The sequence below is a fragment of the Mustelus asterias genome, chromosome 5 (genome assembly GCF_964213995.1).
Source record: "Mustelus asterias chromosome 5, sMusAst1.hap1.1, whole genome shotgun sequence".
NCBI lineage: Eukaryota > Metazoa > Chordata > Chondrichthyes > Carcharhiniformes > Triakidae > Mustelus > Mustelus asterias.
Window position 1 is genome coordinate 31,556,891 of NC_135805.1, and position 20,605 is coordinate 31,577,495.

A 20,605-nucleotide genomic window follows, 5' to 3' on the forward strand; every position below is an offset into this window, starting at 1 on the left:
GGTGTGTGTTAATGTTTGAGGGTTGAGGTGTGTGTTAATGTTTGAGGGTTGAGGTGTGTGTTAATGTGTGAGGGTTGAGGTGTGTGTTAATGTTTGAGGGTTGAGGTGTGTGTTAATGTGTGAGTGTTGAGGTGTGTGTTAATGTGTGAGTGTTGAGGTGTGTGTTAATGTGTGAGGGTGGAGGTGTGTGTTAATGTGTGAGTGTTGAGGTGTGTGTTAATGTTTGAGGGTGGAGGTGTGTGTTAATGTGTGAGGGTGGAGGTGTGTGTCAATGTGTGAGGGTGGAGGTGTGTGTTAATGTGTGAGGGTTGAGGTGTGTGTTAATGTGTGAGGGTGGAGGTGTGTGTTAATGTGTGAGGGTGGAGGTGTGTGTTAATGTGTGAGGGTTGAGGTGTGTGTTAATGTGTGAGGGTTGAGGTGTGTGTTAATGTGTGAGGGTTGAGGTGTGTGTTAATGTTTGAGGGTCGAGGTGTGTGTTAATGTTTGAGGGTTGAGGTGTGTGTTAATGTTTGAGGGTTGAGGTGTGTGTTAATGTGTGAGGGTTGAGGTGTGTGTTAATGTTTGAGGGTTGAGGTGTGTGTTAATGTGTGAGTGTTGAGGTGTGTGTTAATGTGTGAGTGTTGAGGTGTGTGTTAATGTGTGAGGGTGGAGGTGTGTGTTAATGTGTGAGTGTTGAGGTGTGTGTTAATGTTTGAGGGTGGAGGTGTGTGTTAATGTGTGAGGGTGGAGGTGTGTGTTAATGTTTGAGGGTTGAGGTGTGTGTTAATGTGTGAGTGTTGAGGTGTGTGTTAATGTGTGAGGGTGGAGGTGTGTGTTAATGTGTGAGGGTGGAGGTGTGTGTTAATGTTTGAGGGTGGAGGTGTGTGTTAATGTGTGAGGGTGGAGGTGTGTGTTAATGTTTGAGGGTTGAGGTGTGTGTTAATGTGTGAGTGTTGAGGTGTGTGTTAATGTGTGAGGGTGGAGGTGTGTGTTAATGTGTGAGGGTGGAGGTGTGTGTTAATGTTTGAGGGTTGAGGTCTGTGTTAAGCTGCCGGTTGCTTGATTGTGCATGGGAGAGTTTGCAACATTTCTTTGGTGCAAATGTTAATGGAATGACATTGCAGTCACTGATGCAGCTTGTTAGAAATGCCCACCTGCACCGCCACTAATCCTGACACCCGCCCTCTTCCCACCCGCCCCATTAATTAGGCCAACCAATGGGAAATGGTGCTCCGGGGCCGGTCACGGGCGGAAGCACGTTTCGTGCCCAATACGGGCCCAACGAGTAAGCGTGCCCAACATGTAAAACATTCAGGCCCAGGTCTCTTTTTTCAGCAATTAATTGTTCAGTTTTGCTCCGAATGCAACAAACATTACACTGAAAATTAAGATGCTTAAGATTAAGAGGTGGGAAGCGACGCAGCTCCCTGTACAATGAGTCCTTGCTTACATCTATGTGATGATGGATTCTCCATGCTGGGGGATGCAGGAAATTCTAAAAGATGAGAAATCACAGGGATGGTAATCTACAGACAAATGTAGCACAGCCCCCCATTACAATTCGACTCTCCATGACAGGAGCTGGGAACAGTTTGCCTCCTCCATCTGTCCGTCAGGGAACTGCAGGCGACTAAAGAGAGTGAAGTATCATTTAGAAAAATGCTACCCTAATCTGCAAACTGGATCTCTTTCCATTATAGCTTTTGATAATGAAGGTGTGAAATGAAACTACAGCTGGAAATACTCTAGTTACAGCCAGATAGTTAACAATGGAAGCTTTGAGGTGCTGGATGAGATTGACTGTAGGAAAAGCCACAGAGATTTCAAGGAGCACGAGTTCAAACCACGGTCGCAACCGCATTGGGTTCATCAGTTCAGAATATAGAAATATGAAACATTCAGACAGGTTATTTTCAAGAACTACTTGTTCATCCAAATGGCAAAGAAACATTTAGAAATGGGCATCTCAATGGCATTCTCAGTGAAACTTGACATTTTAATGAGTTTTAGCTATTTTTGACATAAAGGATATCACACAACTAACTAGGAAACACTTACCCCGGCACACAAACTGACAGTGTCCCATTCAACAAATCCCATTAATCGGCCCTACTCAGCATGCAGGATACCTGTTCATGTAATGGGACCTTTCATACGCCAGACTAGACAACAACAACTTACATTTATATAACACCTATGAATCCCACAGAATCACCACAGTGCAGAAGGAGGCCATTCGGCCCACTGCACCAATTCTCTGAAATAGCATCTTACTCAGGCCCGCTGTGATTCAAGTTCTACATTATCATCTACCCCTGATAGCCTTGTTAGGCAAGGGAATCAATCTATATCCACCTGAAAAATATTCAGTGACCCCCCTCCCCCCCACCCCAACCACCACCGCCTGCTGAGACAGAGAGTGCCAAAGTCACACAACTCCCTGAAAGAAAATATATCTTCTCATCTGTGTCCTAAAAGGGCAACCCCTAATTTTAAAACAGTGCCCCTAGTTCTGGACTCACCCACAAGAGAAAATATGTTTTCCACATCTACCTTGTCAAGACCATTCAGGATATACTTCAATCAAGTCACTCCTCACTCTTCTAAACTCCTCATAAGACAACCTGCTCACTCCAGGTATCAATCTAGTAAACCTCCTCTGAACCACCTCCAATACACTTACATGCTTCCTTAATCAGGAATTGGATAGAGTATTCAAGATGCAGTCTCACCAATGCTCAGTATAACTGAAACCTGTTGGACTTTAACCTGGTGTTGTGAGACTTCTTACTGTGTTCACCCCAGTCCAACGCCAGCATCTCCACATCATAACTGAAGCATAACATCCTTATTTTTATGTTCAATTCCTTTCGTAATAGATGAGATCATAGACTATATCTGCGACTGTTTCTTAGAATAATCCCTTTCTGAGCAATGCAGGGAATGCACTGGTAATGTTTAATATAACAGGATTAATGAATGATCTCACAGTAATATCCTCGAGGCAAGAGTTTGAGGATGAGAAACCTGGCCCTAAAGGTCTTACAATTAATTAAAGGCAACTGTGAAGTTATGAAGACAGAGGGCCCGATTTTACCATTTTGATTCTAAGTGCCGAATCTGGGCGTAGTACAGATCCGACCTAGAAATCCACGTTCAGACGCCCCCATACGCTTTCAGCCATCTCCAGACCGATCCGTGCTGTGGGCGGGGCTTAGCGCTGCAGGAACGATCGGAGCTCTGAACTGCGCATGCGCAGTTTGAAAAAAATGTGATAAACCGCGCCCGTGTTGGGAAAAAAAAAGCAGAAAGCGGAGAGAGCGATCGGAGTGAAAAGCAGCAGCAAGGGTGTCTCTCGGGGGGGGGGGGGGGTAGGGGGCAGATGGATCTCTGGTGGGGGGGCAGGGGGGTCCACTGCCACTCTGTGGGCGATCGGTGGGGAGGGAGGGGGGCAACAGTGTTAAATGCATCGCTCATCTCCATCAATATGAAAGAATCGCCCATATCCAGCAGGATGAAGTCATTCCATATTACAATCAGCACTAAAATGCCGCCAATATATATCATTATGAAAATGTCACCCCGACCCATTGACCCGAAGTTATCGCCCATTCCCATCAATGAAATAACATCTCCCATATCCTTTAGAATGAATATTTTTCCCATATGTTTCATGATGAAAATTTCACTCAGATCCATGACTATAAAAACATGGGAAATATTCAACAGTTTGAAAAATGATCTTCCATCCATCAGTGTGAAATAGCTCACATATCCATCAGTCTGAAAATATCTCCCTCATCTATCAGTCTAGAAAATATCTGTCACATCCAAAAACCCCTCTCATCTCCATCAGTGTGAAAATAGTGTCGGCATACATGAGCACGGAACGATTTCCCTTGTCACAAATTAAGAAAGCACCTCCCCTATTCGTCAGCACAGAAAATATCTTCTGCATCCATCCCAACATCTCTCAATCAATCTACATGAAAGATAATATCTAACAAATAGAACAAACATTCCCAGAGCAAGCAACTAGCGCAAAATCTCCAATGGACATAAATATGAAAATCGACCGCCAATCACTGTAGTGATGGTGTATCCCTTTACAGGCCCAGCTTGGTCCTTCTCCAGTGTCTCCTCTTGGAGTTGTCCCTGATCTTGTTGCCGGTTTTCATGCGGATCCACTGTGGAATCGGCCGGTTCTGCTTCACCTTCTTAGCGAGGAATCGCTTGATCCTGAAGGTTTTGTGGGATGGCATGGCCGCACGTCCACTCCGGGAGGAGGGATTCATTCCTCCGGTGGGGAGGAGGGATCGTCCGCAGAGTGGCAGCGGACCCCCCCCCAAGAAATACATCTGACCCGCCCCCTCCTCCTCCCCCCCCAGAGATACATCTGACCCGCCTCCTCCCATGAATGCAGATAAAGGCCTCACACCCGACTTTACCGCGAAAACGGGCGCAAATTGTTGGTAAAATCGGGCCCAGAGTCAGCTAAAGTGGAATAGGAAAATAGGTTAAAAGGTAAGATGGTAGGGAAGCACTGGCAAACTTTTAAAGAGATATTTCACAATCCCCAATAGAGGGATATTTTATTGAGAAGGAAAGACTCTATGGGCTAAATTTTTCAGGACACCAATAGATGGTAGGTTACTGTGAAAATCCCCCAGTCGCCACACTCTGGCACCTGTTCGGGTACACTGAGGGAGAATTTAGCATGGCCAATGCACCTAACCAGCACGTCTTTCAGATTGTGGGAGGCAACCAGAGCACACGGAGGAAACCCACGCAGACACGGAGAACATGCAGACTCTGCACAGACAGTGACCCAAGCCGGGAATCGAACCCGGGTCCCTGGCGCAGTGAGGGAGCAGTGCTAACCACTGTGCCTAAACCCACAAGTGAAAAATGACCACTTGTGGACCAGGCCCCCAGCCTTCAGGAGAAGGGTGTTGGCAAAATTAACTGATTGCTCACAAATATTCACCAGTGTTTCAGTGCCAGTTCTCGATGTGAGATGCAAAAGAAGACACAGCATCAAAGAAGGACTGACCTTGGATCAGAAATCAGACCCAGCTCTGAGTCTCGCTCTCCTTTTTTTTCTTGAGGTTGGCCCAATGCAAAATATGTTTTCTTGATGGTGGGAAAGTCTTGCAGTAAACACAGCAGGCCACTGTAGTGTGCGATGATTTGTCCTCGTAGAGAGCACCTTGACACACGCTCATTAAACCTGAGATAATCAAATCAAAGATCTTGGTTCCAATGTTGCCTGCAATAAATTTCTTCATAACAGCATGGAAATAACTTGCAGTGAAGTATGTCAGAGAAAGCTAAACATTTAAATGATTGATTCGGTTAGACGACTGTTTACATCAACAACTAAGTTGGATGGCCATTTGTTTTCCCAGTTGGAAACCAGACTGCACAGGGCGAATGATGTGCCCATTCTGTGAGTCCAACCATCTCTAAAAATAAAACAAATCCAACTCTTCTTTGTCCAGTTTTGATCTGAAAGAAATGCAGCCCGGAGATTATCAAGGTGTGAATGAGAGTTTTAACACTGATGGGATGACTTTTGGTTTGATTTGATTTGATTTATTATTGTCACATGAGTGAAAAGTACTGTTTCTTGCGTGCTATGCAGACAAAGCGTACCGTACAAAGAGAAGGAAAGGAGAGAGTGCAGAATGTAGTGTTACCGTCATAGCTAGGGTGTAGAGACAGGTCAACTTAATGCAAGGTAGGTCCATTCCACCCCTGATGGCAGCAGGGGTGAGGTAGGAATGCAGGTACATGTCCTTAGGCAGACGCTATGGAGGTGAAAACAGCATCTTTGTGATTGTGGGATGTAAGTTAGTAACTCAATTTTCATGGGCAAACAGGAAGCCAAGGATGATCACTATCAGGATTCGGTCCAATTAAGGAGCAAGGGAGAGGAAATTGAATCAGCGATTAGACTGGGGAACTTCTGGTGGGACTATTGACATGAATGACTGGTGAGAGTAGATTAGTCAAAGGATAAATTTTGACCTAGACATCAGGAGTACTTGCTGTGCCACAGAGTAATTAACATCAAGCTAAACTATTGGACCAGGCAGATGGGGAAATTTAATTTACCATCTCTTCTGAAGGACAACACATTTTGATGCCACAATGCCAGAGGATCCTCCCTCAGTACTGGACCACAGTCTACCACAGCCACCCAGATGATGAGCTGAACCCAGATCCACTTGACAATGATTAGCATGTTGCCAGCTGCAACAAATGGAATCACTCAGTTCTCAGTCCCGACACATACAGAGTCAGCGACTCAGAGGCAGTTGGGCATTTCAGCAGCAAAGTGGGCCGGGTGGGGGTAATGTGCACTTCAGACTGTTCTGGTAAGCCTCAACCAGCCAAAAAGCAGATATGGAACAGGTGGCACGGTAGCACAGTGGTTAGCACTGCTGCTTCACAGCTCCAGGGTCCTGGGTTCGATTCCCGGCTCAGGTCACTGTCTGTGTGGAGTTTGCACATTCTCCTCGTGTCTGCGTGGGTTTCCTCCGGGTGCTCCGGTTTCCTCCCACAGTCCAAAGATGTGCAGGTTAGGTTGATTGGCCAGGTTAAAAATTGCCCCTTAGAGTCCTGAGATGCGTAGGTTGGAGGGATTAGCGGGTAAATATGTGGGGGTAGGGCCTGGGTGGGATTGTGGTCGGTGCAGACTCGATGGGCTGAATGGCCTCCTTCTGCACTGTAGGGTTTCTATGATTTCTATGATATGATTCTAGGTCACCTGGTCAAACCGCTGGCTGCAGAGCGCTGACATCTGGAAAAGGACAACGAAAGGGAAGAAATAGGGAAGGAATGCTGTGTTTCATTAAAGAACGTAAGATGTATGGATATATATGGGAAGGCGATGGCCTAGTGGTATTATTGCTGGACTATTAATCCAGAAACTCAGTTTATGTTCTGGGGACCCAGAATCCCGCCACGGCAGATGGTGGAATTTGAATTCAATAACAAGTATCGGGATTACAAATCTACTAATGACCATGAAACCATTGTCAGAAAAACCCATCAGGTTCACTAATGTGCTTTGGGTAAGGAAATCTGCTGTCCTTACCCGGTCTGGGCTACATGTGACTCCAGATCCACAGCAATGGGGTTGACTCTCAACTGCCCCCAGGCAACAATGGACGGGCAATAAATGCTGGCCAGGCAGCGATGCCCATGTCCCACGAATGAAAAAAAAATACCCGGGAGAATGAAGAAAATAAATAGGATTCCAAGAACATTGTGCATTGGTTAATTTTAAATTAAGAGATTAAAACTTGGGTTGTGGACAGGATTGAAAACCGTTCTCTATTAGGTAGCATTGAACTGAGTTGATGAACAGGAACATTTCCATTGGTCAATCCTGTGATAAAAGCAAATTACTGCGGATGCTAGAATCTGAAACCAAAAGAGAAAATGCTAGAAAGTTTCAGCGGGTCTGGCAGCATCTGTAAGGAGAGAAAAGAGCTGACGTTTCACATCCAGATGACCCTTTGTCAACGCTTTGACAGTGGGTCACCTGGACTCGAAACGTCAGCTCTTTCCTCTCCTTACAGGTGCTGCCAGACCTGCTAAGATTTTCCAGCATTTTCTCTTTTGGACCATCCTGTGATGTCTTGCTGTACACAGTACAGTGTGCAGTACACCTTGAGATCATTTCCAAATAAGGACTGGAAACATGCATTCTTTCAAAATAATAAACAGATTTAACTTAACAGAGTTTCTGAACCACGGGAGATCAGCACAGTCACTACAGCAAACAAGCTTAAAGGAGGTAAGTATACTTGTGGCAGTAGGCAACGATTAATTGTCTTTTGATTTTCTCCACTTCCTCCTGTAAAAAGAAGCAACATTTTGAAGTGACGAGCATTTAAATTGCAGTCATGTTCTTGTAACCCTCACGTGTGCCGTGTTTTTTCTAATATGCTGTTCAAGGTGTCCTGGCGATATACCGGCCTTGGGCGACTGTCTGTGGAGTCTGCGCGTAAAAAGGTGGATCAGTGCCGACTCGATGGGCCAAATGCCTCCTTCTGCACTGTAGGGATTCTATGATTCTATGGGCGGCACGGTGGCACAGTGGTTAGCACTGCTGCCTCACAGCGCCAGGGACCTGGGTTTGATTCCGGCACGTGGCGTTTGCACGTTCCCCCTGTGTCTGCGTGGGTTCCCTCCGGGTGCTCCGGTTTCCTCCCACAGTCCAAAAATGTGCACGTTAGGTTAATTGGCCATGATAAATTGCTCCTTAGTGTTAGGGGGATGTCAGGGGGATTAGCAGGGTAAATATGTGGGGTTATAGGGATAGGGTCTGGGTGGGATTGTTGTTGGTGCAGGCGCGATGGGCAGAATGGCCTCCTTCTGCATTGTAGGGATTCGATGATTCTGTATGGGTCTCGGCACATCTTCCTCCTCGGTTTCTCAGTCAGTACCCCCTCACCCACTCGGCCTTTCTGACGAGGGAGGTCAGATGGAGAATGGGGGTAAGATTTGTCCCTCTTGTTCCTTATTTCTCGACTGAGCGTATTTTTGTGCCATCTTGCAATGACTGCTGTGGCAGCAACAACAGTTATTACTGCTGAACCAACTGGGTTGGCATGGCATACCTTCAGCCATCCACCTGACTTTTCTGCTAACCCACTATCTTTTCTCCATGGATTCCAATTGTATGTGTGCAGTGTGAGTGGCAGTGACAGTTTACTGCTGTCGGAGAGAGAGAGAGACATCAAGTTCTCCTTTGGGGGTGGGGCGTGGCAGAGGGTGGGTGGCAGAGGGCAGGTGGCGAAGGGTGGTGCGATTATGGGCAGCAGCACGAAACATTCCCAAATTCGGAGACGCCCATGGATGTTCTAGTGGTTGAGAGACAGGCCAGGAGGAAACACCTTACAGGGCAGGGGGCTGCATAAATAGGCTATAGCTGGGGAGTGAGAGAGAGACTGGATGGGCTGAATGGCTCACTATTCTTTGCTGTACTATTGAATGATTCTAATGCCCTAGAAATACCATACAATGTGGAAAGAGATGCGATGATCTCACAAGGGTGACAAAAATAAATGAAAACACAGTTCCCAATACACATCCTGCACCATGACGGACTTTACACCCGTTAACTCATCATTCTCTGTGTAAGTCTGTTCCCCTGACTAACTTCGGAAAACTATTGAATGACACCTTAACTCTATCCACTCTGAACTCAAGAGTTCTGATGCACCATCAATCGAGCAAAGATTAGTTTGTATGCAAGAACAAATAGGCTTTTATTAGCAAAAGACTTGGAGCACACCCATGCCGATGAACTGGTCCAGACTGAGGCAGGGGGATGGGGAGCAGTCGCCTTTATACCTGGACCGGGGGAGGGGGGAGGGTGAAGTCTTGGGTAGGGCCGGCAGGGATGTGTCCAGGCATGTCACATATACAGGTAATAAGCTAACAGTGGTTTACCACAAGTTCTTGAAGGGCAGTTGAGCTAAAGGTTGAGCAATAGTCTTACGTCTATTGTTATAGCCGTATGGGGGAGAGAAATGCTCAATCCTCTGACTTTCCTTTAGTGTCATGCTCTCTCCCTGGAAAGGAGAGTGTGGTGGGTTTCCAGCACCAGAGAATGGCTTGGGGGGGCGGGGGAGGAGGGGCCATTAATGTCACTGCAGATAACCCTCAGGTCACCTAAAGATTTGATTTGATTTATTATTGTCACATGTATTATCATACAGTGAAAAGTATTGTTTCTTGTGCGCTACACAGACAAAACATACCATTCATAGAGAAGGAAAGGAGAGAGTGCACAATGTAGTGTCACAGTCATAGCTAGGGTGTAGAGAAAGATCAACTTAATGAGAGGTAGGTCCATTCGAAAGTCTGATGGCAGCAGGGAAGAAGCTGTTCTCGATTTGGTTGGTATGTGACCTCAGACTTTTGTATCTTTTTCCTGAAGGAAGAAGGTGGAAGAGAGGTGCGTGGGACCCTTGATTATGCTGGCCGCTTTTCCAAGGCAGCAGGAAGTGTAGACAGAGTGAATGGATGGGAGGCTGGCTGAAGAAGGAGCTCTACAGGTATTAGACCTGCCAGCAAGAAGGAGAAGTCGGAGATGGAGAGGTTAGAAATGAGGTGGCAGGAGCAGTGTGGTCTAGACTGGGCAATTCTGGGATGGCGGGGATGGGGGGGGGGTGTGGAATATCGTGCGCATTGTTTCAGTTGTTGGAATGCTTTGTCACAGAGAGCGGTAGAGGCAGAGAAACCTGCTTAAGGGAAAATTGGAGAAATATTTGAAACAAAAGACCACGTAAAGCAATGGGAAAGGGAGCGGCGAGGCAGTGGGATTAGTTCCGGATTGCTCCAGCCAAAAGCCAGCAAAGACTCAATCGGCCAAATAGTTTCTTTCTGAAGTATTAAACTCCTGTGGTTCTCTCTGGCTGTGCTGAGATCTGGGGGATAATGTTCACTAACTGAAATGTAATCAAACACTAATCTACGCACATTGAACAAGATAACAGATGGTTCGACAGATGTTGGCTCCTCACTGGTTTGCAGCTTGTTATCTTCAGAAGCAGTTACGGCCACTGAGGCAACTGGAAACCTGCACCATCTTGGGAATACCTAAACATTAGTGCTTTCCAGCCAACCATCTGTTGCTCTCTCCCACATAAACCCTGGATGCCGCACTCGGTTCATTAGTACAAGGTTGAATGGGGAGACGACAGGCTTTAACTCCACCTCCCCCCAACCCGCCCTCAGCTTTCTGCCCCGTTACTCTCGTCAGGCCTGTATCCTTTACAGAGAGCGTCGATACTCACAGGGTTTTTCATGGCTGTCCCTGCGATGCTCTTCTTACGAACGAACTGATTCAGCATCATGTCACGGGGGCCTAGTTTCTCCAGTTGGATCGAAACAAATGCTTCTGGGGGCCTGCGGAGGTAAGACAGCAGAAGTGAATTCCTGGGAACGTCTCCCTGACAAAGCAGACCCACACTGAGTGTTGGTCCACGCGTTTTCAATGCAATACAAATGCGAGGTTATTCACTTTGGAGGAAATAATAGCAAATTGGATTATTATCTAAATGGAAAAAAATTGCAACATGCTACCGTGCAAAGGGACCTGGAGGTCCTTGTGCATGAGACGCAAAAACCCAGTCTGCAGGTGCAACAGGTGATCAAGAAGGCAAATGGGATGTTGGCCTATATCGCAAGGGGGATAGAATATAAAAGCAGAGATGTCTTGCTGCATCTGTACAGGGCATTGGTGAGGCCGCAGCTGGAATACTGTGTGCAGTATTGGTCCCCTTATTTGCGGAAGGATATATTGGCCTTGGAGGGACTGCAGAGAAGGTTCACCAGGTTGATACCAGAGATGAGGGGTGTTGATTATGAGGAGAGACTGAGCAGATTGGGTTTGTACTCGTTGGAATTTAGAAGGCTGAGGGGGGATCTTATAGAGACCTATAAGATAATGAAGGGGCTGGATAGGGTAGAGGTGGAGAGATGCTTTCCACTTGGAAAGGAAGCTAGAACTAGAGGGCACAGCCTCAAAATAAAGGGGGGTCAGTTTAGGACAGAGTTGAGGAGGAACTTCTTCTCTCAGAGGGTGGTGAATCTCTGGAATTCTCTGCCCACTGAAGTATTGGAGGCTTCCTCGTTGAATATGTTTAAATCACGGATAGATGGATTCCTGATCGGTAAGGGAATTAAGGGTTATGGGGATCAGGCGGGTAAGTGGAACTGATCCACTTCAGATCAGCCATGATCTTATTGAATGGCGGGGCAGGCTCGAGGGGCTAGATGGCCTACTCCTGCTCCTATTTCTTATGTTCTTAATAACAAAAAGGAGGAAAATAAGTCAAAAGAATTGAAGATATAGTGGGTAATGAAGATTGCATAAACTTGAAAGGAGGAATACACAATACCTTGGAATCTGTGGGCAGCCTGCCTGTATCTAAAAGTGATGGGTAGCTTAGATTTCCCAGTTGACTTGTCCAACTCATTAGATATAAACCTGCTCTTCCTCATCAATCAGCACTCAATTAAAAAGTCATCAATGGAGCAAGTTGCCGTCATCCATCACGGCTCTGGATGACACACTGGAGGTGTGTTTGTCATCCTGCAAAAATTGGATCACTCCTGTGACAATAAATCAATTCTGTGGCAAGAATTCTGTGGCAAGGGATCAATTCCACAGCAGCGGGTCGTTTGGTGGCCATAAATTAATTCCATTGGATCAATTGTGTGGCAGCGTCTTCCCCGAAAGGCTAAATTAACTATTCCACGGGCAGCCCAGCCTCACAACAACTTTAATCCACAACCTCCACCTCAGCAGTGGGCTTGAATCTGGTTAGAAACATGAGATAAATCATGATGCTGAAGTTTGTCTGCAGTTGGATGGCTGTGGTGTTGTCTCAGGGATGGTTCCGCGACCCCGTGCTTCCAGAAACTGGGGCCAGCTACTGGGGTAACTGATTACAGAATCACTTTTCCAGATCATTGCTGTAAATCATTGACAAGCCTCGAAACAGTCAGCGCAGCCAAATGTTGACAACAAGCAAAATCTGAGCTTAGTTCAATGTCAAGCTATAATTAATAAAAATTGTGCAGTCAGGTACAGGTAACAGAGGCCATTTGGTCCATCAACACCATCTCTCGAAACCTGGGCTCCCTTTAAGTTGCTTCATAAATAATTCGAGGATTTTGGTCTCCTATACCAATGGGTGCTGCTCCATCATAAAATGCTGATAAGGTCATAGAATCCTGCAGTGCAGAAGGAGGCCTTTCAGCCCATTGAGCCTGCACCAACCACAATCCCACCCAGGCCCTATCCCCATAACCCCATGCATTTACCCTAGCTAGTCCCCCTGACACTAAGGGGCAATTTAGCATGGTCAATCCACCTAACCCGCACATCTTTCAGACTGTGGGAGGAAACCAGAACACCCGGAGGAAACCCACGCAGACACGGGGAGAATGTGCAAACTCCACACAGACAGTCACTCAAGATGGGAATCGAACTCTAGTCCCTGGCGCTGAGAGGCAGTAGTGTTAACCACTGTGCCACTGAAGACCTGTTTCTGGCTTTGCACCCTATTGAGAACTTGAAACAGGTATCTGGCGTAATTGAGGTCTGCTACCTGCCAATCTCCAAATTTCCTTCTATTTCTGCCTATCAGTCTGGATAAGGCAGGGGAGCTGGGGCAGTGGGACAGGCAGTGGTGATGTGGGGGGAAGGGCAAAGGGATATGAAAAAGGGATGCACAAGGATCTCACTCAATCGGGCCACGTTAACCTGGCGAAGCAGGAAATGACAGCACCCGTAAGCCCAGACACCGTGCAGTGTAGGGTTCCGTATGCCTGGGGCCACAGAAATCTCTTATGTCATTTTTGCCATTACAACTTGGCTGTTTGTTTGGTTTGATTTATTTATTCTCTGGTCCCCCTGACGTCGACGGCATTTTGTGTGGCTCGGCCGTCCCACCATCGGGGAACCCGCCACAAGGGTGGGGGGGGGTGGGGGGGGTGGGGGTGGGGGGAGGGGTTCACCTTCTGCGGGAACAGAAGCACCCGCCAGCGGGAAGTGCTGGAAAATCAGGCCCTTCATTTACTACATTCATTTAAAAAATATTTGGTCATTTTCTCCCTCTCCCTATCTCTCACACAGACGCACACACACTCTCACTCTCACACTCACACTCACACACTCACACACTCTCACACACAGACACACTCTCACACACACACACACACTCACACACAGAGACACTCTCACACACAGACACACTCTCACACACAGACACACTCTCACACACAGACACACTCTCACACTCACACACTCTCACACAGACGCACACACACTCTCACACAGACGCAGACACACTCTCACACAGACGCAGACACACTCTCACACAGACGCAGACACACTCTCACACAGACGCACACACACTCTCACACTCACACACACTCACTCACAGACACACATTCACACACACACACACTCACACACACACACTCACACACAGACACACTCACACACACACACATACACACACACTCACATACATACACACTCACATACATACACACTCACATACATACACACTCACATACATACACACTCACATACGCACACACTCACACATACACACACACTCACTAACACACACACACACACACACTCACACATACACACACACATACACACACACTCACACAGACACACACTCACACACTCACACACACACGTACATACACACACACACTCACCTCTTGGTGTGTGTATCAATGTCATGCATGTTTGTGTTTGGCCTCCAAATGTCACGTCCAATGTTAAGTAAACAACTGGAGTCAAAGGATTCTTATTGTTGGCTTTGGAAGTTATAAACAGCTCTGACGTTATTTATTTCCCATTACAAAATAGCAAGCTAAACCTCACACAGATGGCTGTGCGAAGCTTTCTATTTATACACCCTGCTGCTGCCTGAGAACCTCAGGCCTCAGACCTTTACTATTGATTTCACCTACAATTTGCACAGTGTTTAAAGAGGAATTAAACCTCTAAAAGGCGTGCAGGTTAGAACGAAAATGCTAACATAGGAACAGGAGCAGGCTGTTCAGCCTGTTCTGTCATTCATAGAATCCACACAATGCAGAAGGAAGCCATTTAGCCCATTGAGTCAGCAGTCCCCCCCCTCCCCCTCCCCCCCAAACCCCGTAACCCTGCACTGTTCCATCTAACCTACACTTCTTTGGACACTAAGGGGCAATTTAGCACAGCCAATCAACCCAACCTGCATATCTTTGGACTGTGGGAGGAAACCGGAGCACCCAGAGGAAACCCATGCAGATACGGGGAGAAGGTGCAAACTCCACACAGACAGTGACCCAAGGCCGGAATCGAGCCCAGATCCCTGGCGCTGTGAGACAGCAGTGCTAACCACTGTGCTACTGTGCCGATCATAGCTGATCTTCTACCTCAACACCACTTTTCTGCACTATCTCCGTATCCCTTGATGTCTCCAGATGTCTATCGATTTCCGTTTTGAACATACTCAGTGATTGAGCTTCCACAGCCCACTGGGGTAGAGAATTCCAAAGTTTCACCGTCCTCTGAGTGAAGAAATTCCTCCTCATTTCATGCTTAAACGGCCCACCCCCTATCCTGAGATTATGTGCCCTGGTTTTAGATTCACAGTAAGAAGTTTAACAACACCAGGTTAAAGTCCAACAGGTTTATTTGGTAGCAAAAGCCACACAAGCTTTCGGAGCTCTAAGCCCCTTCTTCAGGTGAGTGGGAATTCTGTTCACAAACAGAGCTTATAAAGACACAGACTCAAGTTACATGAATAATGGTTGGAATGCGAATACTTACAACTAATCAAGTCTTTAAGAAACAAAACAATGGGAGTGGAGAGAGCATCAAGACAGGCTAAAAAGATGTGTATTGTCTCCCAAGCCCACGGATAACCTCACGATGCTCCACTTCTCCAGCTTCCACCCTAAACACGTTAAAGAAGCCATCCCCTACGGACAAGCCCTCCGTATACATAGGATCTGCTCGGATGAGGAGGATCGCAACAGACACCTCCAGACGCTGAAAGATGCCCTCATAAGAACAGGATATGGCGCTAGACTCATTGATCAACAGTTCCAACGCGCCACAGCGAAAAACCGCACCGACCTCCTCAGAAGACAAACACGGGACACGGTGGACAGAGTACCCTTCGTTGTCCAGTACTTCCCCGGAGCAGAGAAGCTACAGCATCTCCTCCGGAGCCTTCAACATGTCATTGATGAAGACGAACATCTCGCCAAGGCCATCCCCACACCCCCACTTCTTGCCTTCAAACAACCGCACAACCTCAAACAGACCATTGTCCGCAGCAAACTACCCAGCCTTCAGGAGAACAGTGACCATGACACCACACAACCCTGCCACAGCAACCTCTGCAAGACGTGCCGGATCATCGACACAGATGCCATCATCTCACGTGAGAACACCATCCACCAGGTACACGGTACATACTCTTGCAACTCGGCCAACGTTGTCTACCTGATACGCTGCAAGAAAGGATGTCCCGAGGCATGGTACATTGGGGAAAATATGCAGACGCTGCGACAACGGATGAATGAACACCGCTCGACAATCACCAGGCAAGACTGTTCTCTTCCTGTTGGGGAGCACTTCAGCGGTCACGGGCATTCGGCCTCTGATATTCGGGTAAGCGTTCTCCAAGGCGGCCTTCGCGACACACGACAGCGCAGAGTCGCTGAGCAGAAACTGATAGCCAAATTCTGCACACACGAGGACGGCCTCAACCGAGATATTGGGTTCATGTCACACTATCTGTAACTCCCACAGTTGCGTGGACCTGCAGAGTTTCACTGGCTGTCTTGTCTGGAGACAATACACATCTTTTTAGCCTGTCTTGATGCTCTCTCCACTCCCATTGTTTTGTTTCTTAAAGACTTGATTAGTTGTAAGTATTCGCATTCCAACCATTATTCATGTAAATTGAGTCTGTGTCTTTATAAGCTCTGTTTGTGAACAGAATTCCCACTCACCTGAAGAAGGGGCTTAGAGCTCCGAAAGCTTGTGTGGCTTTTGCTACCAAATAAACCTGTTGGACTTTAACCTGGTGTTGTTAAACTTCTTACTGTGTTTACCCCAGTCCAACGCCGGCATCTCCACATTTAGATTCACTAGTCAGGGGAAACAGTTTATCCACATCAACCCTGTTCCAGAATTTGGTAAGTTTCAATGAGGTTGTCTATCATTTTTTGAAACTCTAGGGAACACAGACCTAGTCTTCCCCAGCTCTCCTCATAAGAAAATTCTGCCATCCCAGGGATTAATCTGGTGAACTTCCATTGCACTCCCTCTATGGTAAGTATATCCCTCCTTGGATAAGGGGACCAAAACTGTACACAATATTCCATGGTAAGATCTCAACAAGGCGCTATACAACTGCAGGAAGACATCTTTACTCCTGCACTCAAACCCCGTTGCGATGAAGACCAATATACCATTTGCCTTCCTAATTACTTGCTGCACCTGCATGCTAACTTTTAGTGACTCATGAACAAGGACATCCAGATCCCTTTTGCAAACGCAATGCCCACCCTTTCATCTTTTAAGAAATATTCTGCCTTTCTGTTTTTTCTATCAAAGTGAATAACTTCACACTTATTCGCATTATATTCCACCTGACATGTTCTTGTCCATTCACCAATCTGGCAATTGGTCCCCACATCCAAATAATTTCTATGGATTGTGAACAGCTGAGGATCTAGCATTGATGCTTGCGGTATTCCGCCAGTTATAGCTGCAATCCGGAGAAGAATCCGTTTATTCCTACTCTTTGACATTCCTACTCTTTGCCTGTTAGATATTTCATCCAGTTTCTTCTCAGGTAGCATTAACTGTAACAATAAGCGCATATTTAAATAGGTAATCAGGCATCTGCACCACAGTTCCGCTTTAAAGCAGCCATTGTAAAAGTTGAAATAATAAATGACTTCATAGTGCGTTTCACTAGGAGTTATTCCAGGAATGGAATACTGATGTTGGCAGAGGAGGAGGTCCTTGACACTGGCAGGGTGGCTTCAGGGCAGGCACTCAATGGGGCGGCACGATGGCACAGAGTTTAGCACTTCTGCTTCAAAGCGCCAGGGGCCCGGGTTTGATTCCCAGCTTGGGTCACTGTCTGTGTGGAGTTTGCACGTTCCCCCAGTGTCTGCGTGGGTTTCCTCCGGGTGCTCCGGTTTCCTCCCACATTCTGAAAGACGAGCTGGTTAGGTGTATTGACCTGAACAGGTGCCAGACTGTGGTGACTAGGGGAACTTCACAGTAACTTCATTGCAGTGTTAATGTAAGCCTTACTTGTGACTAATAAATAAACTTTATTTTATAACTTTACTTTACAATGAGGACAAGATGGGGGTCCGGCAGAGAGAGGGAAGGTGGAAGTTTCTTGTCCTGTTCACGCAAGCAGCTTAGAACGACATCCTCATTTGTGTGGTTGTTTCCAATGGTTCATGGTTGACGGTCAGTCTGATGAAGCAGCTACTGAGAAATGGGAAGTAGACTAACCGGTCTGTTCTTTCTACTGGAGGGCCGAGGTCAGAGGTCAGAGGACGAGGCGATGTTGGAGGCCAAACTGAGCTCAGAGGAAGAGATTCACTCTGATCCACCATCACAGGCGTCAAGTGTACCCTGCACTAGTACAGATACAAACATCTCGGTGGGGGCTCAGGTGCAGCTAGAACAGGTAGTACAAGATGCCTATCCATCATTATGAGCAGGAGCAGGTGATGGAGGCAGCGGGTGTTATAAACAGTCCCATTGAGGGATGGAAGACAGTGGGGCTGTGTACAAAGCAAGTGATTGTTGTCTGCAAAGGGAAGATGTGGCCATCTGTCTGTCCTGAGGCAATGAGAACCCTTGGGCAGAGAATGGAGGGGCCCATTATTGTCAAGCACACCACAATGTCTCAGGCACATGAGTGCATGAGCTCCTCCATTGGAAAATCAGCCAACATCATGGAGAGTCGTATGTGGCAGTCACCAAATGGATGCAAGGGCAGTGGATTGGTAGGAACTGCCCACATGGAATACTCTGCAGTGATGGTCTATTGATGCATTGACTGGCAGCCAGGTGCTCTCCCACAGACAGTCAGTGGAGAAATGCTGGTGGTGCATGAAAGGAATGAGGGAGTTAGGGATGATGTAGGTGGTGCCACTTCAGAAGGGGCCATATTTCTAACACCCTTGGCCCTCTGATGAACACACGTTCGATGTCTCCCATGACCGAGGCTGTCGCTAGAGCTGGCACTGACTATGGTGATATTCTCAAGGGCATCACTAACTGTAAGATGAGCAGCAGAGCCACAGGGACACACTCTCGAGCAACTGGCTCCATAACTGCTTGAGCCACAGGGGGAGACCCCATAGAAACGGCATAAAATTACTTTCGGTTGGGGCAGCACGGTGGCACAGTGGTTAGCACTGCTGCCTCACAGCGCCAGGGACCCGGGTTCAATTCCCAGCTTGGGTCACTGTCTGTGTGGAGTCTGCACGTTCTCCCCGTGTCTGTATGGGTTTCCTCCGGCTGCTCTGGCTTCCTCCCACACTCCAAAGATATTCAGTTTAGCACTGTAGGGCTTCTATGATTCCATGGTTGGATGCAGCTGGTATTGGGTATAGTCTTCTGGAACAAACCAGGTAGTTTTTGGAGCCTTGCACATGTTATTTTGCTATCACTGAGACATAACAACAGCAGCAGAAGGTGCTGCCTGTGTGAGAAAACTGAGTGGCCAGCCTCCACTGTGTGGATGATGGAGGCACACAACTTGGAGGGGTCTGTGCCCCTGGAACATTGATAGTGGATGAAAACGATGAGAGCTGTTCTCATGGGAAGAGATCACTCCAGGATCCGCCAGCCTCAGAGGAAAATCCATAGATCAAGGTGTCATGGGCCTCCTTGTTATTCCAGATCAGTGTGTCACCCCCACACAGTGAACTCTTGCACTGCAGCCTGTTCAGCCTAAGAACACAAGAATTCAAGATTTAAGAGCAGAAGTAGACTATATGGCCCATCAAACCTGCTCCACCATTCATTTTTTTAATTCACTCATAGGATGCAGGTGTCACGGGTTAGGCCAGCATTCATTGCCCATCCCTAATTTGGGGAGGCAATGGCCTAGTGGTATTATTGCTAGACTATTAATCCAGAAACTTAGTTAATGCTCTGGGGACCCGGGTTCGAATCCCACCATGGCAAATGGTGGAATTTGAATTCTATAAAAAAATCCGGAATTAAGAATCTACTGATGACCATGAAACCATTGTCGATGTCGGAAAAACCCATCTGGTTCACTAATGTCCTTTAGGGAAGGAAATCTGTTGTCCTTACCTGGTCTGGCCTACATGTCACTCCGGATCCACAGCAATGTGGTTGTCTCTCAGCTCCTCTCGAGCAACTAAGGATGAGCAATAAATGCTGGCCAGCCAGCAACACCCATTTCCCATGAATGAATATATAAAATATTACCTTTGAGAAGGTGGTGGTGAGCTGCTTCCTTGAACCGCTGCAGCCCATTTAGATCGCTCCTTTCCCCTGAGCACAGAAAGTTCAGACAGGGTAGGCTGGACATGCCAACTTCTTCCCAAAGGAGGAAGGTCTACAGTGATAATCTGAATGGGTAACATTTCACCTGCTCCAACCTCTGCACCCCTTCACTGGGAGTTTCTCCCATCAGTTATTTTATATCCGTCATTCTTTACTGCGGTCACTGCACCTTAACCTCCAGGAAACAGAGCACAAATACGGACTGAAATGTGGCCTGGTCATACCTTTTTCTGGTGGAAAGCAGTTGCTTCCGACTTCCGAGGGAGCAGGAAAGTTCTGACGACGTGGTGCGCTGTTGGCTTTCCGATTCTCTGGCAGAACCACACTGAGCTGTGCCGACTAAACTTGACATTCCATCCTTAAGAATAATTCAACAAGACTCAGCATCAATGACAAACACACGGTAGCCTCAGAATAATTTAAATATATACATCCCTGCATTATAAATAGAAAATGCTGCAAATACTGAACGGGTCGGGTAGCATTAGTGGCGAG

General features: G+C 47.0%; 1 protein-coding gene across 1 annotated transcript in view; it reads right to left on the reverse strand.

The window, feature by feature from the left end:
- The window catches only part of ccdc162 (coiled-coil domain containing 162), a 224,150-nt gene that overhangs the window by 92,016 nt on the left and 111,529 nt on the right, over window positions 1–20,605 (reverse strand). Inside the window, exons 27-30 of the mRNA XM_078213536.1 lie at window positions 20,335–20,468; window positions 10,797–10,908; window positions 7,797–7,846; window positions 5,033–5,209 (exon numbers count right to left, since the gene is read on the reverse strand). Of these exons, the coding sequence (XP_078069662.1) occupies window positions 5,033–5,209; window positions 7,797–7,846; window positions 10,797–10,908; window positions 20,335–20,468 (473 nt within the window). The remainder of the gene's footprint in view (window positions 1–5,032; window positions 5,210–7,796; window positions 7,847–10,796; window positions 10,909–20,334; window positions 20,469–20,605) is intronic.